The sequence below is a fragment of the Delphinapterus leucas genome, chromosome 8 (assembly GCF_059928025.1).
Source record: "Delphinapterus leucas isolate spDelLeu-1000000601 "Yukka" chromosome 8, BTC_Dleu_Yukka2, whole genome shotgun sequence".
In the NCBI taxonomy this organism is placed as follows: domain Eukaryota; kingdom Metazoa; phylum Chordata; class Mammalia; order Artiodactyla; family Monodontidae; genus Delphinapterus; species Delphinapterus leucas.
The window spans coordinates 3,074,089-3,094,651 of NC_143136.1; the positions used below are offsets into that span (position 1 = coordinate 3,074,089).

The 20,563-nt window shown below is 45.3% G+C and overlaps 2 protein-coding genes across 9 annotated transcripts in view; one reads left to right on the forward strand and one right to left on the reverse strand.

Moving 5' to 3' along the window:
- Positions 1-835: 835 nt before the first annotated feature.
- The window catches only part of ILKAP (ILK associated serine/threonine phosphatase), a 29,182-nt gene continuing 9,454 nt past the window's right edge, over positions 836-20,563 (forward strand). Inside the window, exons 1-9 of one of the 8 annotated variants that reach the window (XR_016394006.1) lie at positions 836-1,039; positions 9,887-9,952; positions 10,437-10,493; positions 13,696-13,815; positions 15,243-15,369; positions 16,768-16,874; positions 17,504-17,597; positions 17,883-17,970; positions 19,343-19,464. Coding sequence is in view for 7 of the 8 variants with exons in the window: in XM_089916123.1 (XP_089772249.1) it covers positions 1,406-1,499; positions 9,887-9,952; positions 10,437-10,493; positions 13,696-13,815; positions 15,243-15,369; positions 16,768-16,874; positions 17,504-17,597; positions 17,883-17,970; positions 19,343-19,464 (875 nt within the window). In the remaining variant the exon portion in view is untranslated. Of the gene's footprint in view, positions 1,040-1,088; positions 1,500-7,628; positions 9,953-10,049; positions 10,097-10,436; positions 10,494-13,695; positions 13,816-15,242; positions 15,370-16,767; positions 16,875-17,503; positions 17,598-17,882; positions 17,971-19,342; positions 19,465-20,563 lie in introns of those variants that run through there. The other 7 variants (XM_030760391.2, XM_089916122.1, XM_022568114.3 and 4 more) reach the window with 7 other exon arrangements.
- On the reverse strand, positions 7,088-8,745 carry LOC111171984 (heterogeneous nuclear ribonucleoprotein A1-like). The gene is given in 2 exon segments (XM_030760392.2): positions 7,088-8,258; positions 8,261-8,745. Coding segments are annotated over 2 exon segments (897 nt in total). The 5' UTR covers positions 8,685-8,745; the 3' UTR covers positions 7,088-7,785.

Below are 20,563 nucleotides of genomic sequence, written 5' to 3' on the forward strand. Positions count from 1 at the left end.
TAAACTTGTAATTGGTAAAGAAGCAGCAGTCACTCTTATTGGCCAAGACAGAAGGATGTTTGGTCACTTTTGTGGCTTGGCCAACGCTCGTCTTTTCGTCTGTGTTCAGACATGAAGAGAGGGGCCTCGGTTTTGGCTTGATCAGTCATCAGAGCCTGATGTCGACGTTTTATGAACCTGTGTATATTCAACAGAACACCGAGGCCCAGCTGTGTGCCAGGCCAGCTCCCTAACGTCACTGCTCCCTGGAACCTGCCATGGACGCTCCCTTTCCCCTCCCCGCCACGTGCCCGGATGGCGGCAGTCGAGACATGCCTCCTCTCCACCCTGCATCTTAAGGGGCCGCTCTATGAGGCTTCGGCTTCTCAATCTCAAATTGGCCAGGGATGGAGGCCCACCGTGGCGGTGTGAGGATGAAGGGACGGAACCGATGTGAAAACCCCATAAAGCCTTCCGGGCCACCAGGGCTCACTACAGCTGCCCTCGAGCTCAGACATGTGTATCTGGAAGGGCCTTCTTGGTATCGGACGGCAGTGCCCAGGAAGAGCAGGAGGGGCCCGGGACGGGCGTCCGAGAGAAACATCTTACAATCCGCGGCGCATCAACCCTGCCGGCCCAGGTATCCGCTCGCGCAGCCGGCGAGGAGTAGACCTGTGCGCGTGCGCGCCGCCGCCCCGCCCCCTCACCGCCCCGCCCCCCCCGCCGGCGCGCAGGCCGCTGGGGTGGCCGGGCCACGCCGCGCGCCGATTGGTGGCGTTCCGGGCCCGCCTTCGGGTGATTGACGGCTCCCGGGCCGCCACCGCCCAGCCGACGCAACAGCCGCCGCCGCCGCTGCCTCCGCCTCCGTCTCAGCCGCAGGGTGTGGAGCCCGCCGCCGCTCGCGGGCTGCGCGTCTGCCGCCGCCGCCGCCGCCGCCGCCGCCGCCGCCGCCGCCTCCGCCGCCTCCGCCTCCGCCGCCTCCGCCTCCGCCTCCCAGCCTCCGCCATGGACCTGTTCGGGGACCTGCCGGAGCCCGAGCGCTCGCCGCGCCCGGCTGCGGGTAAGCGGGTGGCCGCCCGGACGGTGAGGAGAAGGAGGGCGGGCGGGCGGTGGCCTTGAGGCCGCGGCGCCTGAGGCGGCGGCGGGGACGCGGGAGGGTGAGCGCGGCCTACACCGGCGCGGGGAGTTCGCGGTCTCCGCCATGTTCGCTGCGTAGGAGGAGGGGACCGCGGCTCGGAGACCTTTGTGTGCGGCCCACACGTGTGGCCGCCGCGGCCCGCGCACAGCCGCCGCCGTCCCCTCACGGGAGCCGCGCGCCGGGTCCGCCGGCCTGCGTCCGAACAGCTCGCCGTGTGGGCCGCGTCGTTCCGGGCGCGCTCCCAGTTGTGCGTTTTCTTCGGCTTTGTTTTTCGTCTCTACCCCGGAGATGGAAGTCATCGCCGACTCAGTCCTTGGGGTTGTGAGGCCCAGAAGAGAGGATTCATTCTCTCTGCTCCTCTCGTCGGATCTAACGATTCATGGTAGTTTTTGTGCTTTCCGGGGCCCCGGGAAGTGCCCGCTCTCCCCAGAGTGGAGGGCATTAGCCCAGGCCCGCTCCCCTGCCCGCCCCCGACCTCGGCCGCTGTGCCAGGTCCTTCCCGGAGGCTGGGGTTGGAGCTGCCCACGGCAGCAGCGCGGGGACCGCACGGTTGGTCCTGTGTGTCCAGCGGGTGACGGCCACGCCAGGTTGAGGTTGGCAAGACCTGTGAATGTGTTCACGGGCTAGGTACGCAGCTGGGTGCTGTGGTTTAGGGCTTTCTTTACGAGCCCAGCTTGGTGGCAGAAGACATGGAAAACTCTAAAAACGCATTCAGACTCCAGGCTCACCTCAGCGCCGGGTCTCAGTCTGAAAGCCTGCGGGGGGCGGGGGGCCCGCGTCTGCGGTAGGGGATCCGCGGGCGATTTGGGACCGCGCGGCGCGGGTCTGGAGAGCCTGGTTCGGGAACTGCCGTTGTAGCAGGGGAGGGGGAAGGTGACTGATGCCCAGCCTTTGCTCTCCAGGAGCCTAATTCTGCACGCAAGTGATGAAAATTGAACATGGCTAAGGTTAATGCCTGTGGGAAACACTGAGTGTCCAGAGGAGCGACGTTTGTAGTCCGTGGACAGAGAGCGGGGAAGGAGGTGGTGCTGGAATCTGGCCTCTCGGAAGATGGGTAGACTTGGGACTTGCAGAGACTCTAGGCAAGGGAACGGTGTGCCCTTTGGGGAACGTTTCGTTCTCTAGTTGGCCTGGGCGTACCAGCGTGGAGGGCTACTGTGACATGGGGCCCTAAAAGAAAGGCCCCCAGAGAAGGGGTTGTTGTGCCCTCCATGGGGCCTGGATTCTGGCTTGTCACACGTGGACCACCAGGCTGGCCAGTCTTTGTCGGGCCATTATTCCCAGTAACGGTGCCGTGACTTTTCCCTACCAGACATTCATCTTGTGGATTGTTTCTGAGATTTGTTTTCTAGAGTGTTCTAGGTACGGGTGAAAACTCTGGCTTGTGTATGCATTCTTCCTTACTCTGTTGATGGAGTATAACCTCTATCTGAATATGTTTGGGGCAGCGTTTGGACACGCAGATGTGCCTGTGGGCCTGTCATTTTCTTGAATCGCAAAGGGACCCTTGAAACGATACAAAACTTGACAACTCTTACAGGTTGGTGCTTGGGAGGGCGTACCCAGCCCTGGCTGAGATGACAGGGTGGCAGGGGTGCTGCGTGAAGTTTAAACGCCCCCTTCCCTGAAGCGTGGATTCGTGAACTGCTCCCTGCCTGTGGGGAGGGCACTGACACTGTCCTGCTTGGCTGAGTGTATGTTTTTAAATAGGCTTGAAAACAAAGAAGGCATGCTTTCTGAATTTGTAGCTGACAGAAAGCTGAGAGGGATAAGTACTAAAGTGAGTGACAGAATCGGGACCCAAAGTTATCTTGACAGGCATTTAGTTCAAACCAACAAGGTGAGTCTTAACAGGTTAAAAAAAATCATTTGAACAAGAACAGAATCTGATTTCACAATTTTGTGGAAATGCTTTGATTTTTGAAAACTTAATTCAAAACGTCATACTTTTTATTTCCGAAAAATTGATCATATTGATTGACAAAATTGAACGTAGAGAGAATGAAAGGAAAATAAAGTTGGTTTCATGAAGTGGATGGAGAGATGAGGCTAAATCGCACCATCATGACCCTCACAAAGGTTGTGCAGGTGCCACCAATTTCTGAGCTAATTCAGGGAACAATAAAAGACCTAGACACTTTCACAGTCCCCAAAAAGAGTTGTTCCAGACATGTTATCAGACTGTGTAGTTTCTGATCCCAACTGTGCTCTTGCTGTCTTCTGTGGCAGTTCCTGCTTCTGGGAAACATGAATGTCGCCTCCTCCTGTTAGCCCACAGGTTAGACAGGGCGCTGTGTGTACAGTATTTAGCACAGGTAGAGCACGAGGTCTGCGCTTACTAGATGCTAGTGCCTAGTAGATGCTATTCTATGAGTTAACTTTCACAGCCATTCAGAAGGGGAAAAAAATGCACTCTTAAATGGATTTTGTGAAAACACTAAGTGTCCAAAGGGAGGAGGTATCACACTCCTCAGATCACATCAAGTGTATTTTATTTAGTTCTTTGATTTTTGTTTTAAACATTACATCTAATGTTCCTACCCCAAGCCTCCTAATTTTTATGGTCTGAAGAAAAATGTGGAAAGAACGCATTAAATGTTTTCAGATTTTGTGCTAAATTAGGAGTTTTCATACCAGCCCCTAACATGTTTTGACTGCTGAGTGAAATCAGGTTTTTTATATACAGTATACATAGCTTACCTAAAAAAGGGAGTATGTTTGTTATTATCAGATAGAAATGGAATTTCTCTGGTACATCATACTCATAAAAGTGCTGACTTGATGTCTTTAAAGATTGACAGCTTATATTTGGCAGTCCAAACAAGTTAAAGGTGTCCTGGTTTAAAGTTGTTTGGGCAGTAACCTGGTTTCAGTTTTATAGGGTGGTTCTTTCACTACACCAGTACACTTTAAAGCTGATGGTCAACTGTCAGGGACCAAATAAATATTTGCTTGGCAGGCCATCTTCAAAATATTTCCTTTTAGAAAATTGGAGATCTAAATATAAAATAAAGGCTAAGATATTAGAAAAAACTTGGACTAATTGTAAAACTTCAGGGTTAATAAGAAAAAACTCAAGTCATAAAAATTAGAATGGATTTAGCTATGTAAAAATAAAAAGTTTCTGCAGGCAAAATAGCACAAAGGCAAAAGACAGACTGAGAGAAAGTGGTTGTGGTACACAATACTAAAGGTTACTATCCCTAGTAAGGGAAAGGCGCAGATGAATTAATAAGAAAAAGAGATGACCCGTTAGAAAAATGGTCAAAGGATGTGTCCTGACAGTTTATAGAGGAAGAAATGCAAATGACCCATCAACCAGAGCTTCCTCCGTCACTGGAAAGGAATAGCAAATCACTGATGTGCCATATTTTTCACCCATCAGATTTAAAAATTGGCAAGATGGTAATGAGGGTGTAGAGAAATGGATATTTTCATAAAGCGTGTTGGGGGTGAAAGTTACCACAACTTTTTTTGGAACAAATTTTGGCATTTGTCAGATTTATTTATTTACCCTTTGACCAGCAGTTAGCAGATAAAATAAGGATATAAGTCTAGGGTTGTTTATTGTGGCATGATTTGTCATGTAAAAAACCAGAATCATGCTGCGTGCCCATCAGTAAGGGAACCAGACCAAGTGAGTGGCAGTGCTTTCCATAGAGAATAGTGTGCGGCTGTTGAAGCGAATCGTTAGACCCAGTGTGATGGCTTACATGACTAATGATGTATGTAGAGTGTTGTGTGTAGTATACTTCTACCTTTTAAAAATTAAAATGCACATACACAAGTTCACGAGCATAAAGGAAAGTGGAAAGTATACAATAAACTGTTACGGTGGCGGGGAGGCGGGGCCTTTTTCTAAAACGTCTGTGGTATTTGGAAAACATGTACAGTAGTCCCTCAGTATCTGTGGGAGATTGGTTCCAGGATCCCCTTCGGATACCAAAATCCGAGGATGCTCAAGTCCCTTATATATCAATAAAATGGCCTAGTACAATGGCCCTCCGTATCCACAGGTTCCACATCCTCGGATGAGGAGGTCAACTGTGTCACATTTGTAGTTGAAAAGAAAATCTAGGTATAAGAAGCAATTTAGGCAAAATATTTAAAAGCTTGTTGCTTTACTGTACGTAGCAACTTATAGCTAATCTGAATATAATCAGCCCAAGAGTATTTTTCTCAGCATAGTATGTAACTTTCAGTAGACTTAGCTTCAGAATGTAGGTAACTTTAAAAACAAACCAACAATCTAGATAAGATTATCTGTAGTGGAAAACTTGTTTTCTGTCTTGTTTCTTTCTTTATGAGAGTTCTTATATTTAGAACTCAGGGGCCTCTTCCAAAGTTTAGGGTCAAGGTCACACTTGGTCCAATGATTGCAGCCCCAAATACTTTAAATTACTATTTATCCAAAACAGAGTGTAAGGTTCTGGCTAACCGGAAGTTCCCTTTATAGCATCTGTGACCTACAGATTGTTGTTAAAGAATCCAGATGCAAGCTATTCTAACTCTGACCCTTTCGATGGTGCAAAAAGGTGTCCCAGAGATCTTACAGGGCCTCGGGATTCTCCTTGTGGGGTTGTGTAAGGGTTAAATGAGATGATCCTTGTGAAGTTCCTAGAACAGTGTGGGGTGGGGGCAGTGTAGCACGTCGCCAAGAGCATGGGCTGGGAAAGCAGGCTGCCTGGGTTTGGATCTCCACTCCTCACTGGCGCTCTCTTGAACAGTTATTTAACCTAAGTGCCTCAGTTTTCTTATCAGTAAGTTACAATAATAATAGTACCCACCTCATAAGATTATTGTAAGGATTAAATCCATTAAAATTTGTAGAGCACTAGAATAGTTCCTGGCAGGCAGCGAGCGTTAATTATCATTTATATAAGCCATTTTCAGTTGTGGCCAACAAAAATATGAGATGATCTCATTGTGTTTAATTGAAATACCACTCACAGTATTCCAGAGTGACAGAGGAGAGGAGAGGCTCATTCTGTTCAGCATGGGAAGATGAGCCCTTCTCTGGGGCTGGTGGTAGGTTTGAGGAACTGACTTAGACTGAGTTGTCGCCAAAGGAGAGAGGCCAGGCTAGTGCTAAGCTGGAAACTCTATTATGAGGAATGCTTGCCAGGACCGAAAATGTATTAATACCTGGGTAAAAGAGGACTTTGCCCCATTGGACATTGGATTTGGAAAGACCTGATTTAGATGGGTAGTTTAATTCAAAAATTAAAATCGGACCCTGCGTAAGTAGAAGGGTTGATTGTCCTCAGGTTGGCCTCCTCCCTATAATGTCCTCCTCTCCCAAGATGTCTGGTGCTCTGGCCCCGCTGAATCCAGTGTGATTGTTCTGGGTCATCCCATTCAGTTTTGAGTCTGTTGGAATGGGCATGTTGATGCTTAGACCAATACAGTTTGAGTTTCCCTTGGAAGTGGCTTGCTAGAATATTAGCAATTCTTGTAGGAGGATTAATACAGTGAGTAAATGGTTATCCTAAATGCCTTTTAGTGTCCTCCTAATGCTGTTTTTTGGATACTCCCCACAGAGTCTTTATGTCACTTGTGAGAAAAATGAAAGTATTTGTAATTACTTAATGTCTTTAGGGTAATCCTAAGGGATAAAAATGTAATTTATGGAGTCACATTTCCCATTTGCATTAGGGGTATAAAGCAGAAGAGTTACTTTTTATTAAATTAGGAATTACCAGGTATTTAATGTACTTCTGACCTAAAGACTCCTGAAGAAATTTCCTTTCTTGGAGTTTATAAATTTTAATTAAAATTTTTACTTTTTTAAAAAAGTAAAATTGATACCCAGCTCATTTCTAGGCAAAAAGACAATATGGATGAAACTTTTAGAGCATACACATTGAATTGGTTTTTACTTTTGTTTTTTTTAAGAGGGTATTAAATTGTTTATTTATTACACTTGATAGTGGATGATACACAAGCTTCATTCCCATCTATATCTGGTACCATAATCCAATTTAGATGTATTGCATAGGATGTGCCAATAATCATATATTAATAATCAAAAAACTCCATGACTTGGCTTGGGTGACCCTTTTCACGGTGAACTCCAGGTCACAACGCAGTAACTGTCAGTTCAACTACACCAAGGTTTCGGAAGACAGTAGCTTCTCCACCAAAGCAGGTTGTAAATAACTTTTGAATGGAACCTGGCATCACCTTGAAGGAATACTAACTTCACACTGTTGGGGTAGTTTACCAAAATGGCTTCAGAGTAGACTAACTTTACACAGTACATTTAAAAAAAGGACACATTTATTCAGCGTCATGATCAGACTATTACGTTTAGCAATCAACAGCATGGGTGCAAAAAAAAAAAAAATCTACATTAAAACGCTTTGTTGGAATGCTTTACACTTTCCACAGAACAGAAACTAAAATAACCTGTTATACAGTCACAAATACAGTCCTCGAGTTTTTTTGCCCATACACATGAGTATTGTCTAAAACATGTCTTCTTTGTAGCAGCTAGGCCCTGCCACCACTGTGCTTGGCTGAGTTCACAGATCTGTTGTAACCTGTAGCTTCCCTGTCACTTCTCTGGCTCTCCTCTCCTGCTAAGCTTTGTTTCCTGGCAGTAATCAAAACCTCCTGCCACTGCTGTAGCTGCTGCTGCTGCTGGAACCACCACAGCCACCTTGGCTTCAGGGTTTAGCAAAGTATTGGCCTCCACCGCCATAGGGGCCAGAACTTCTGCCTCCAAAGTTTCCTCCTTTCATGGGTCCAAAATTTGAAGATTGATTGTTGTAACTGCCAAAATCATTGTAGCTTCCACCATCTCCAAAATTGCTTCCATCATGACCAAATCCATTATAGCCATCCCCACTGCCACCATATCCACCACCACCGCGGCTGCCACCAAAGCCACCTCGGCCACTGAAGTCTCCTCCACGACCAAAGTTGTCATTCCCACCAAAACCCCCTCCACGACCACCACCAAAGTTTCCAGAACCACTTTGACCTCTTTGGCTGGATGAGGCACTAGCCATCTCTTGCTTAGATGGGGCTTTCCTTACTTCACAGTTGTGGCCATTCACAGTGTGGTATTTCTGAATGCGAATCTTGTCTACAGAGTCATGGTCATCAAAGGTTACGAAAGCAAAGCCTCTCTTTTTACACTGCCTCGATCAGTCATGATTTCAAACACTTCAATTTTCCCGTACTGTTCAAAATAATCTCTTAGATGATGTTCTTCAGTGTCTTCTTTAATGCCACCAACAAAAATCTTTTTCACAGTTAAGTGGGCACCAGGTCTTTGAGAATCTTCTCTTGAGACGGCCCTCTTTGGTTCCCCAACTCTTCCATCTACCTCGTGTGGCCTTGCATTCATGGCCGCACCCACCTCCTCCACAGTGGCATATGTGACAAACCCGAAGCCTCTGGAGCGTTTGGTGTTTGGATCCCTCATTACCACACAATCTGTGAGCGTTCCCCACTGCTCAGAATGGCTCCTCAGACTGTCATCGGTTGTTTCAAAGCTCAAACCTCCGATGAAGAGCTTCTGCAGCTGTTCGGGCTCTTTGGGTGACTCTGACTTAGACATGACGGCAGTGGAGGGGCGGAGGGGAGATGTCAACGATGCTTACTCTGCGGCGTCCATGAGCAGAAAGGAGTAATCTACCGAACGTATCTCTGAATTGGTTTTTAAATGAGTACATTTCTGTACTTGAGCTCAGAGGAGAAAGATCAGTGTGTTGAACTTCATAGGACGTGGATGTCCACACCTTCATCTTTAGCCCTCTGTTTCCCCCACGTTCCTGTGGGCCAGTTCATGTATTTCATAGCTTCAATAGAAATTTTGGGGAAAGCTGGAGAAGGAATAATGGTTACATTTTATGTGGAAAGGGATAATTGAGTATAAAATATTTCAGATAAGTACTTTTGGTAGGTAAATCTTTAGGTTTTTTTGTTTTTCCGGTACGCGGGCCTCTCACTGTTGTGGCCTCTCCCGTTGCGGAGCACAGGCTCCAGACGCACAGGCTCAGTGGCTGTGGCTCATGGGCCCAGCCGCTCCGCGGCATGTGGGATCTTCCCGGACCAGGGCACGAACCTGTGTCCCCTACATCGGCAGGCGGACTCTCAACCACTGCGCCACCAGGGAAGCCCAATCTTTAGGTTTTTAGATAGAAAGTTTCCTGGCTTTCTCCTGAGTTTACCTTGGAGTATCTGAAATCCCTCGTTTTCTTCGTAGATATTTATTGAGTTGGGCACTGTGCTGTTAAGGCAGATTGGCTTCCCTCAGGCCTCTCACCATCTCTGTGCTCCGTGTGCTTAAGATTCTCCCTGGTGGTTAATTCAGAATGGTACTGAAATAGGATTTTTAAGACCTGTAGATCTTTGAAGAGTCCCTTTATTTCTGAAGTTCTGTATTGAGGTACCAAGATAGAATTACTGTTTTGCTCTAGAGTCAGTTTTTTCTTCCCAGGATTCACTTTTAAAGAAAGATTTTAAAATATTTGTTCAATAGTGAAATTATCAAAAAAAATGCTTGTTTCCCTCAAAACACCCAATAGCCCTTAAAACGCCTGTTGGGTCATCTTTCATTGCTTGTATTATATGTTGACTGTAACTTTTTGGAAACAAATGTCCGTATTAAATGGCTGTCAAGAAAATATTTTTAAAAAATAAGCTTTGTCCAGCAGGGGGGAGAAGATTTGAATTTAATGGCAAACTTAAAGATGTCCCCCTTTGAATCCCATCTGGCCAATGACCAAATGCTCTCTAAGCAGGTGTTCCGTGTTCTAGGGAAAGAAGCTCAGAAAGGATCTCTGCTCTTTGATGATCTCCCTCCGGCCAGCAGTACTGACTCAGGTACAGTCTTCAGGCTCTCCCAGGTGTGTGTCAACATGTCATCCTGGGATTGTAGTTGTCTCAATCTTTTTCCCTTTCCCCCATTTTCAACACACAGATGTTTTAGGTGTTGGACTGTCTTAAGTTTTGAATCCATGGCATCAGGTAAGGCAGAAAAATCCGCTAGTCGCTAGCCCTGAGAAACTGCATAAAAGCGTTGAGCAGTTTTCTCTGGTTCATTTGAGTGTTTAATATACTAGCTGGAATAAGATTTAACTCTTTAAGGCAGATTTTTTTGTTTCCTTTGAAATGATAGGACTTTAAAATAGGTTCAAGACATTATTTAGCACTGTATGAGTTGCCACTGGATTGACACAAGAGTTTTGAGTTTATTTCAATGACCTGTGTAGTTTATTTCAATGACCTGTGTCCTGGTGGGATGGATTCTGAAACTTAAGCCTCCTCCTGGTTTTGTGGGCTCACTCAGTGTTCTGCTGTGTTTCAGGATCGGGGGGACCTTTGCTTTTTGATGATCTCCCACCAGCCAGCAGTGGTGATTCAGGTAAGTGGTAGGCAAAAATGTCCAATGTGCTGGTGGAAATAATATGCACTGTTTTACCCTTACGTAAAATTTATTTATTTATAGCTTGTAACAAGCCTTAGGATGATATTAAATCATAATACAACATAAGGTTTATTAAAACTGAATAGATACCGGGAATTTCTTGGCAGTCCAGTGGTTAGGACTCAGTGCTTTCACTGCTGGGGCCAAGGTTTGATCCCTGGTTGGGGAACTAAGTTCCCACAAAAAAAAACCCTAAATAGATACCATTAGGTGGGAGCAAAAAGATGCTTAAATGCTACATCACTTTTTGGTGATTATTTTTTACTTCTTGCAACTGACTTTTAAGAAGTGAAGAGTCCAGAAATTTACTTTGATCTTTGTTATTAACGTTTTTTTTTTAACTTAATTAATTAATTTAGTTTTGGCTGTGTTGGGTCTTCGTTTCTGTGCAAGGGCTTTCTTTAGTTGTGGCAAGCAGGGGCCACTCTTCATTGCGGTGCGCAGGCCTCTCACTATTGCGGCCTCTCTGTTGCGGAGCACAGGCTCCAGACGCACAGGCTCAGTAGTTGTGGCTCACGGGCCTGGTTGCTCCGCGGCATGTGGGATCTTCCCAGACCAGAGCTCGAACCCATGTCCCCTGTATTAGCAGGCAGATTCTCAACCACTGCGCCACCAGGGAAGTCCCTGTTATTAACGTTTAAAAGAAAATCTCAGTCTGTCATTCTGGTTTTGCCTTGTTATATTCCTGACAGACCCAAATGTATCCAGCAGAAGTGTCTGAATATATGAAGTACAGTTAAAATATTTTCAGTTTCCTGATAAATAAGTCATTTGTTTTATGCCACTTACATTAAAAAGAATTTTGATTTTAAGAAAATGAAGTCAGAATGACACTGCTTTACTGACTGGTATAGACCATGTGCAGGAATTTGAATTCTTGAAATTCAAGACCTTAGTTAATTATTTTCCAGTCAGTCCTTTTATGTTCTCAAGATTCTTTTTATTGATTTGGTTTCATTTTTGTCAAGCCTATTAACATTGGCTCTACCTGTTCCTGTAAATGTTTAACTTTTCCTTTTATGTCCCAATTACACAGAAGGGGAAAATAGAGCCGATTCTTCTAGGTTGTCATATATGACGAATGTATTATTCCACTAACTGAGAACTTCTCACATGGAATTCCCCCAAAGGGAGGGGGAAGGTAGGGCAATGGTGGGGGACAGTGGGGATGCAGGCTGTCCTTTCTCATGTGCAGTTATCCTCTAGTGTAAAAAACCTTCCTTATGTTGTCAAATAGAACACTTGCTGCTTTTCAGGTATATTCTTTGTATTATTAATTCTTTACCATAAATTCATTGGAATTAGTCTAGAAAGTATGGATTAAATTAGGTATCATTCCTATATTTAGAAAAAGTATCACAATCGTCTTACATAAGAAGTCTCAGGTTTTCAGGCTATGTATCCATACCAAAAAATTACAGCATTCTCATACAATCTACCCTAAAACCTTCCCAATAAAGACAGTGCACTTAGTTAAAATGAAAGTTAACGTGTGCAAGTAGGGCTCTGAACAGATTTAATTTAAAAAAGGAAGATTCAGCATAGTTACATCTTAGTTATCCACAGGGCAAAAGGCAATAAACTAGTAGCGACTTAGAAGACGTCAACACCATTGTTAACAAGCTTGATTTTTTTGGATATAGAATCCAATCTTGTATGCAGTATTTAGGCTTTCTTGAGAAGACATATCTTTCTTCTCAAGCAGGCAAGAGCCATTTACAAAAATTGACTGCATTCTAGGCCATAAAGTAAGTCCCAGTAAAGAATCAGCTTCATATGTAGACCGCATTCTCTGATGACAATGTGATTCACTTAGAAGTCAATGACAGTTTAAAACATTTCTCTGTCTTTCAATTTAAAAGAAAGGAAGATTCTTTTACATACACATTGGGAAAACTGGAACACAAACAGTAAGTGACAGGAGGCTAATGAAGAGACCTTTGGGGAATCTGTGACATTGTCCCAGTTAATTTGCCTTACTATGTGGGGTGGGATGTGTGTGTTATACTGTTGCAGAAATCTGTCCTTTGCAAGTAATTGACCCTTCTTGCAGGCAGGGACATTTCTTTCCTTTTTTTTCTCAGTACTCAGAAATGTCTGGCAAAGAATAGTTGAATAAATAATAAATGGTTGCATGCTTTTATACCTAAATGCAGAGAATACTTAGGGCCATTTATTGGATACTTGATGGACCAGGCACTGTGATGAATGCTTTACATACCTTCTCCCCAGCAGTTTTCAAACAAGCCCCTGAGAGGACAGTATTCGCCCTATTACAGGTGAAGAAACTGAGGCTGAAAGGTTAAGTAACTTGCCTTAAGGGCACACCCCTTGGAAGTGGCAGAACTGAGATTTGAAACTAGACTTCTGTTGTTCCAAAATGCATACACACTGCAGGTGCTCTTAGCTCTGGCTTTGAATACAAATTCGTCCCTTTGCAAGTGGGAATGGCTTCAGCAGTCCTATTTTGCCTTTCAGGATACATACAGTTCTTAAAGCCTGATGTTTATTTTAAGCCTTTTTTGGCACTTGTTACTCTTTTTTTTTTTTTTTTTGCGGTACGCGGGCCTCTCACCGCTGTGGCCTCTCCCATTGCGGAGCACAGGCTCCGGACGCGCAGGCTCAGCGGCCATGGCTCACGGGCCCAGCCGCTCCGCGGCATGTGGGATCTTCCCGGACCGGGGCACGAACCCGTGTCCCCTGCATCGGCAGTTGGACTCTCAACCACTGCGCCACCAGGGAAGCCCTACACTTGTTACTCTTTTGAACTGGTTCAGGACGTTTCACTTTGCAGATTTGGGAAACATAAATTATAAGTAAGGGCTTTCGGATGTAAAACATCATATATGTGCCATAGCCCCAAGATATGAATGTGTATTTTTACCACTGAGAAGCCTCTCTTGCATGTCCTCTTATGCCAGTCTGAGCAGGGCCTGGATCTTAATTTGTGGTCTCCCACTGTGGGTGCCCAGGCACTGCCCCACCCCTCAAAGTCATAGCCGTGACTGCTGTGCCTCTCTCTCTGCCAGGCCTCTCTCAAATGTCTTTTGTCTCTGAGGGCTGGGAGGGAGCCTGGTCTGCTAGGGACTCTTACCGTCTACAGCTGTGTTTCTGTCTGGCTTTGACTTTATATTTCCAGGTTCTCTTGACACTTCGATATCCCAGGTGGTAAAGAATGAAGGGAAAGGAGCAAAGAGAAAAACCTCTGAAGAAGAGAAGAATGGCAGTGAAGAGCTTGTGGAAAAGAAAGTTTGTAAAGGTTTTCAGACAGTTTGAAAACAAATGTATTAGACTTCATATTGTAAAACAACCCAGAGCAAAAAACAAGCTCAGCTTTCCGACGATATTGGGTTGGCCAAAAAGTTCGTTCGGTTTTAAGTAAAAATAAAAGATATTTTTCATTTTCACCAAGAAGTTTATTGAATAATGTATTCATTAACTGAATGACCTTTTTGGCCAACCCAATACTTCCTTTTAATGTCTGTATTTAAGAAGTGGATAGGGTTTCTTATTTGCAAACGGATTTCCAAGTTTACTTTTGCTTCCTCTCTCTCTTTGGTCTCCATGTACATCTGTTACCTTTGGTCAGATAGGAAACCTGCATTTGTCTGTCCTTCAAGGGTTAAAAACCACAGGTAGTTCTTACTTAGCCTTCGGCAGTGAGTGTTTAGCTTATTGGCCCCCCAGTTCCTTGTCCCCAGCCTGTTGGTTAGCACTTGGAATTCTGTGAATAGCTCAGTAGGCAGGTCCCAAGAGACAGCCTGAGGCTGGAAAAAGCAACTGAAATTTGCAGTCAACTTTGTAACATGTCACAGTGAGCGGGGAAGAAATGAAAAGTATCAGCTAAAGAGAAAAACTGTGGATTTTCACTTATTGCACCGGCCACTTTGTCTTGTGCCATAAGTGATCTCAAGGCAGAGGCTGTAGGCTGCAGTGGAGGCGTGAGAGGACCTGCTCCGCCTCTGCTGTGAAGACGTGCGCTCAGCTTGGCTTGTCACTGCCTTGAGCCTGGAGAGCACTGTGCCTGCCACCAGCCGCTCTTCAGAAAGCGCTCATTCTATCACTTCTATGGCTCTAGGTGTCAGAAAAAGCTTAAACCAGCCATTAAAGAGAAATTTCTGCGCCTCCAGTGAACTCCTTTTTCCTTTCCTTCCTCAGTTAAAGTAAAAGCAGCTGATCTTACCATTTGTTCAAATTCTTCCAGCCTCAAGCATGGAAATATATATTTCCAGTGTATCCAACAGGGCATTAGGGATAAACTCTACTTGCTTGCATTCCTCTAAACTAGAAATTTTTTTGTCCTTATTAAATTATTGACAGACTAGATTTGCACAGAATTCCTTGCCCCGGTTCAAGTCCCACTTCTGTGGGACGACAGCACATTCCTTGCTCTGGTGCTTTGACTTAATGCCCTCGCAAGAGAAGCCATTCTGTACTAACTTGCTGTCGTCTGCTGTCTCCTTTCCACTGCTCAGCCTTGCAGAAACCGGCCCTGTCCAACAGCGGTCTGAGTCCTGTAACAGACTTGCAGCCCGGGAGGCGCCTGGAGGGGTGCAGCTTATTTGTTTGCAGCATTAGGGCACTGCCGAGTACAACAGCCATAGCTCCCTCTCATTTGCTCTGGGACTAGGGCTTCTGGAGAGAAGGGCACAGTTTTGTATTGGCTTTTTGCTCTCTTTTTCTTAGGCTCTTCGGTGATCTTTGGTTTGAAAGGCTATGTAGCTGAGCGGAAGGGCGAGCGGGAGGAGATGCAGGACGCCCATGTCATCCTGAATGACATCACCGAGGAGTGTAGGCCCCCCTCCTCCCTCATGTGAGTGTCTGTGCTCCAGCAGCCTGATGGCATAAAAGTCTCTGTTCTGATGGGAACTTTGGGCTGTATCCAGTTTGTGTTATTTAGAAAGACATATTTCTTGAGCTGCTTGGTTCAACATCAGTAGTTCTCAGCTGGGGTTGGTTTTGCCCCCCAGGGACATTTTTGGTTGTCACAGTGGGGGATGTACTACTGGCATATGGTGAGTGGAGGCCAGGATGTTATCCTATAGTGCACGGGTTAGCCCTACAACAATTGTCCTGCTGAACTTGAGAAACCCTGCCAATTGGGAAATGACTCTCCCTATTTTGGGTCTTGGGGTGTGTGCTTTCCACCAGTACCTGAAGAGGTTCTGACAGATAGTATTCTTATTCTTTGACCCAGGAGATAGAGGTAGAAGCTGCTAATTACAGACAGAGGTGAATGGTGATCCGGGAGAGCTAGTGCATATAGTGAGGGCCCAGAAAGAGAACAAAAAAGCAGAAATGGCATCAAGAAGATTTCCTGCAGTTGTACAAACTAAAATGAAGGAAAAGGCATGGAGGAAAAGCCATTGCTCACCAAGAGCAGGAATATGCTTTGGAGTTGTTTTTGAACCCAGGAAAGGGGCTTCTGGAGAGCCCCACGGGGGTAGATATTTTCGGGATAGATTTAATTGAGGAACACTAAGCCATAACTAGCAAATACTACGCTGTAAGATTCTGAGTTATCAACCACATGAAATTTATTTTTTCATGGCTTGTGATGCCTCAAATTGAAAAGGAATTTCAAAAATGTTCGAAAAAAGAGCAGCTCTGCAGAATAAATGTCATTTCTCATAGGCATTTTTGTTCTATCCTTCTTGAAACAGTTTTTTAATGACATTTATTCTATTTATGTTTTTTGGCAAAACTTGAAAGGGGAATAGGAATAAGACTAGTAAGATAGGCTTTAAGAATTCTATATTGGTCAGAGTTTGAGCAAGAATCCTGAAATTACCTATTCTGTCTCTCATAGATTTTTTAAAATAATTTTTTAATATCTTTATTGGAGTATAATTGCTTTACAATATTGTGTTAGTTTCTGCTATACAACAAAGTGAATCAGCTATAACTCTTACAGATATTTTTGACCGTCTTGGATCAGTAACTGTTTATCTGTGTGTTAGTGTTTGAAACTAAATCTGCTTTAAATAGAAAAAAGTTCTGAATTTTAGTTTAGTGAAAAGTCAGGGTTAATAGATCTTGATTTTTAAAAACAAGTGTGAGTTTTTAATTCTTAATTTAAAAATGTCACGGAAGTTACTTAAATGTTTGTCTCAGGTAATGTTAATGTTCGCTGTCTAAGAGTTAACAGCTTTTATGGAGAGGAGTAGTCTTTGCCGTGAGAATCTCTCTGACTCTCAGTTCATTGTTCTAGTACCCGGGTTTCATATTTTGCTGTTTTCGATGGACATGGAGGAATTCGAGCCTCAAAATTTGCTGCACAGAATTTGCATCAGAACTTAATCAGGAAATTTCCTAAAGGTGAGACTGAGAGCTAAATCGGTTCATGTTCATCTTGGTGTTGGCTGTTTGTGCTGATCAGTGACATGTCACTGGCTTTAGCAGAGTCCTTGGTGACTCTAAAAGAGCAGGGATGGGCTTCCCTGGTGGCGCAGTGGTTGAGAGTCTGCCTGCCAATGCAGGGGACATGGGTTCGTGCCCCGGTCCGGGGAGATCCCACATGCTGCGGAGCGGCTGGGCCCGTGAGCCATGGCCGCTGAGCCTGCTCGTCCGGAGCCTGTGCTACACAACCGGAGAGGCCACAACAGTAAGAGGCCCGCGTACTGCAAAAAATAAAAATAAAAAAAAAATAAAAGAGCAGGGCTGAGAGGAGGCGGCTCCGAGGTGAGCAGGTGCAGTGGCCGTGCAGGTGTGCCTAGTATGGAACTTCTCGTGTCTCTGAGTGATTGGCCCCTCTCGTGGAATGTCTTTGGGTACAAGTGAGTGTCTTGCCTTTGTATTTGGGAGACTACTAAAACCAAATGCAGATGGTACTTAAAGGTGAGGAAGTACAGGTTGTTCTTGGTCGTAATACAGAAACAAAATGACAGTGGCGGGAGGATAATCTTCCTTCCTTAAGAGTTTGTTTTCTTTTGTTCCTTCTGTAATAGGAGATGTAATCAGTGTAGAGAAAACCGTGAAAAGATGCCTCTTGGACACTTTCAAGCATACTGATGAAGAATTCCTGAAGCAAGCTTCAAGCCAGTAAGTGTAATAACCACATGAAAACACATGAGTGGAGCACGCGTGTTGTTTTCCTAAATGCATTCCAGGCCTGCTAATGCAGTTTAATGCTAATGCTCACTGTCTGAAAAGTTCCTAGCACCAAGTAATCTCTCACAACTTAACGAAATCTGGAACAGAAAAAAGCACGTATCAAAGAAACCATCCATTTAAAAAGTATAAGACACTCCCCATTCAACTCTGGAAATTAGTATCAAAGTGCTAGCATGTTGGTGGTGACTGTATTTCTGATGTGTTTCCCCCCAGGAAGCCTGCCTGGAAAGATGGGTCCACTGCTACCTGTGTTCTGGCTGTAGACAACATTCTTTATATTGCCAACCTCGGAGATAGTCGGGTATGTGACTCTGGAGCCACCTGTTTAGATAACAGCACGTCACATGGGAGAAGAGCTGTAGAAGCACTTGCTGGATAAGATTACGGTGATGATGGCTGGGTTGGAATCTTCTGTTGGGGTTGCTGCAGGGGGTTCTGCTGCAGGGTTTAAGTTCTGGGTCAGGGAACAGCAGCTAAGCTTGAGGCTGTTTGTTCTCTGAGAAGGCTTATACCCTGTCTGTCAGGTACAGAGCTGTGAGTTGGAATTTAATTGGCCTGCAAGTACCTTAAATATTCATCTTCATTTTTCTGACCTCAGGCCATAATGAATGAATAACTCAAAAGCTGTAGCTAGAAAGTGCTAGATGATGTGACATATATCCGTTGAGCCCAGTACACCTGGCTGAGGGAGAAACCCGATGATTTCCCACTGGTGACATCCTGTGTCCCAGTCCCAGTTGTGGGGAATGACTCAGAGCTGGAGGGCGGTGCTCTGCAGGGCCTCTGCAGTCCCTCCCACCTCCGCTGCCAGGAGCGGATGTTCACCTCCATTGCCGCTTGCTTTTCAGCCATTCTCCATGCTTGTTCAGCAGTCACTGGACAAAGTGACCTTCCCACTCTTACTAGCATCTTCAGACGTGGAAATAGCTGCTCCCACCCCTGTTGCTTTTAGGGTAATCTATAAATATGGAGCGCTAGGAGCTGTAGCATCACAGACGACAGCCCTGCCCTAGTGGAGTTCATATTCTGGTGATGTTTTAGTGGGTCTGTCTAGTGGACTGTCTCTTGTACATAGGTGTTTAGATCAAAGGACTTAAAAAAACAACATGAGTAAAATTGGCCAAAAAAAGAGAGACTTTGGAGTCAGGCCCAAGTTTGAGTCCTGGCCTTGCTCTCTGACTCTAGGCACGATGCTTATCTCCTGGGCCTCAGGCTTCTTCCTCTGTAGAATAAGAGGTTTGTCTGGAAGTTACCACACAGTAAACATGGTGGCGGGAACCCACGGAGAGGTACTTGGTCAGCCCACCAAACTGCCCTCGTCTTTGCCATTGTAAACTCTTGGAATGGTAACGCCTAAAGGGGCCTTGGTACCTGTTAGGTCCTCCCTTTCACGTCACAGGTGAGAAGATAATGGCCTAGTGAGGGTGAGCAGTGAGCTGTGGTTATCCAGCAGAGTTTGCACCAGAGTTGAGACCCAACCCTGGGGCTTCTCTCCCTGAATTTTTTTGTGACACCACTTTGCTGCTTGTACTTTTGATGCTGGATCCACTGACCTCAAGTTTGTCAGCAGGAGGCTGAATCTGAAACTCCATTGTGAGCCTTTCTCTTCAGCTGTCAACTTTAGGTGCTGGGCTCATTAAATTTCACAGCCAGCGTACTCTCCATCTTCCCAGGCAATCCTGTGTCGTTACAATGAGGAGAGTCAAAAACATGCAGCCTTAAGCCTCAGCAAGGAGCATAATCCAACCCAGTATGAAGAACGAATGAGAATACAGAAGGCTGGAGGGAATGTCAGGTAACCGGGGGGTGACGGGAACTCGGGAAGGAGGGTTCACTTATGTAAAAGCAACCTTGAGACCTCTGAGGGTGGAACGTTCTGTGTCATGCAATCTTCAGCGTAATGAGACTCTGTATGAGGTCTAACCTGGTGAAGTTGAAGTAGGTGAACGAATGTTGTAGGATTTCACCTGTGTCCAAGTGGGAGCAAAAAATGTATGCAAGAAACATGCTTCCCTACGTTTGCAAAAGGAGACCTGTCTCAAATTCAAGTTCACCGTTGGCAGCATTGTCTCTGGTCCTGGTAACTCTCATAACATTTGTCATTTGTCACAACCCGGTAAGCTACAGTTTTCGGCAAATTCTCCAGAGAGAAAATCTAAAGTGGTTAAGACAGTAAATGTAAGACATTAGTAGTGTGTGCTGATCACCTCTGGTCTTCCTGGGGAACAACTTATCTAGCCCAGAGGGCCGCTCTTACCTGGCTGCGTCCGTGGCAATTCCAGTTCATCTCTCTTTACGCCTTTAAAGAGTGTGTGCCAGCTCTAGTTTATCGTCTGCCATCTCTCAGGTAGCTGAAGGAGGGCTTAAGTCTTTTCTGCACTTTAGGAGAATTATACTTTAAGGACATTGCATTATGAATTTGATCAGAGGTGTTTTCTGGTTCATCTTACAGTTTGACCCCATGAGGATTTTGTCTCCTGTTGGAGATAAGGGAGAAGTAATATATCAGTGTAAGAGTGCAGTTATTTGTCCTTGGATGTGTAGTTTCTCTTGTTGTTTATTTGGGGCAGTTTTTATTATTGCTTCAGGCTGTTTCTAGCCAGGGGTGCAGGGAGGTCTCTGGAGAGCAGTTAGAATTCTTAGGGTTGGTTAAAAAAACTGGGGTAGTCAAAGGTGATTTGGGTCTTGGTTGTGGCTGTCTACATGAGCGTCGACGGAACTGTAGGCTGGGTTCAGACCTTGGCCAGTGCTCTATGCCTGACTTCTCCCCCATGACTGCTGTGGAAGTTAATGCCCGAGAATGTGACCCCAGTGTTAGTGTCAGCATCACCTTTCCTGCCCTTTATTATAACTTTAAAATGCTGCTTTTGCCTGAACTCCTTGAAAAGATTTTG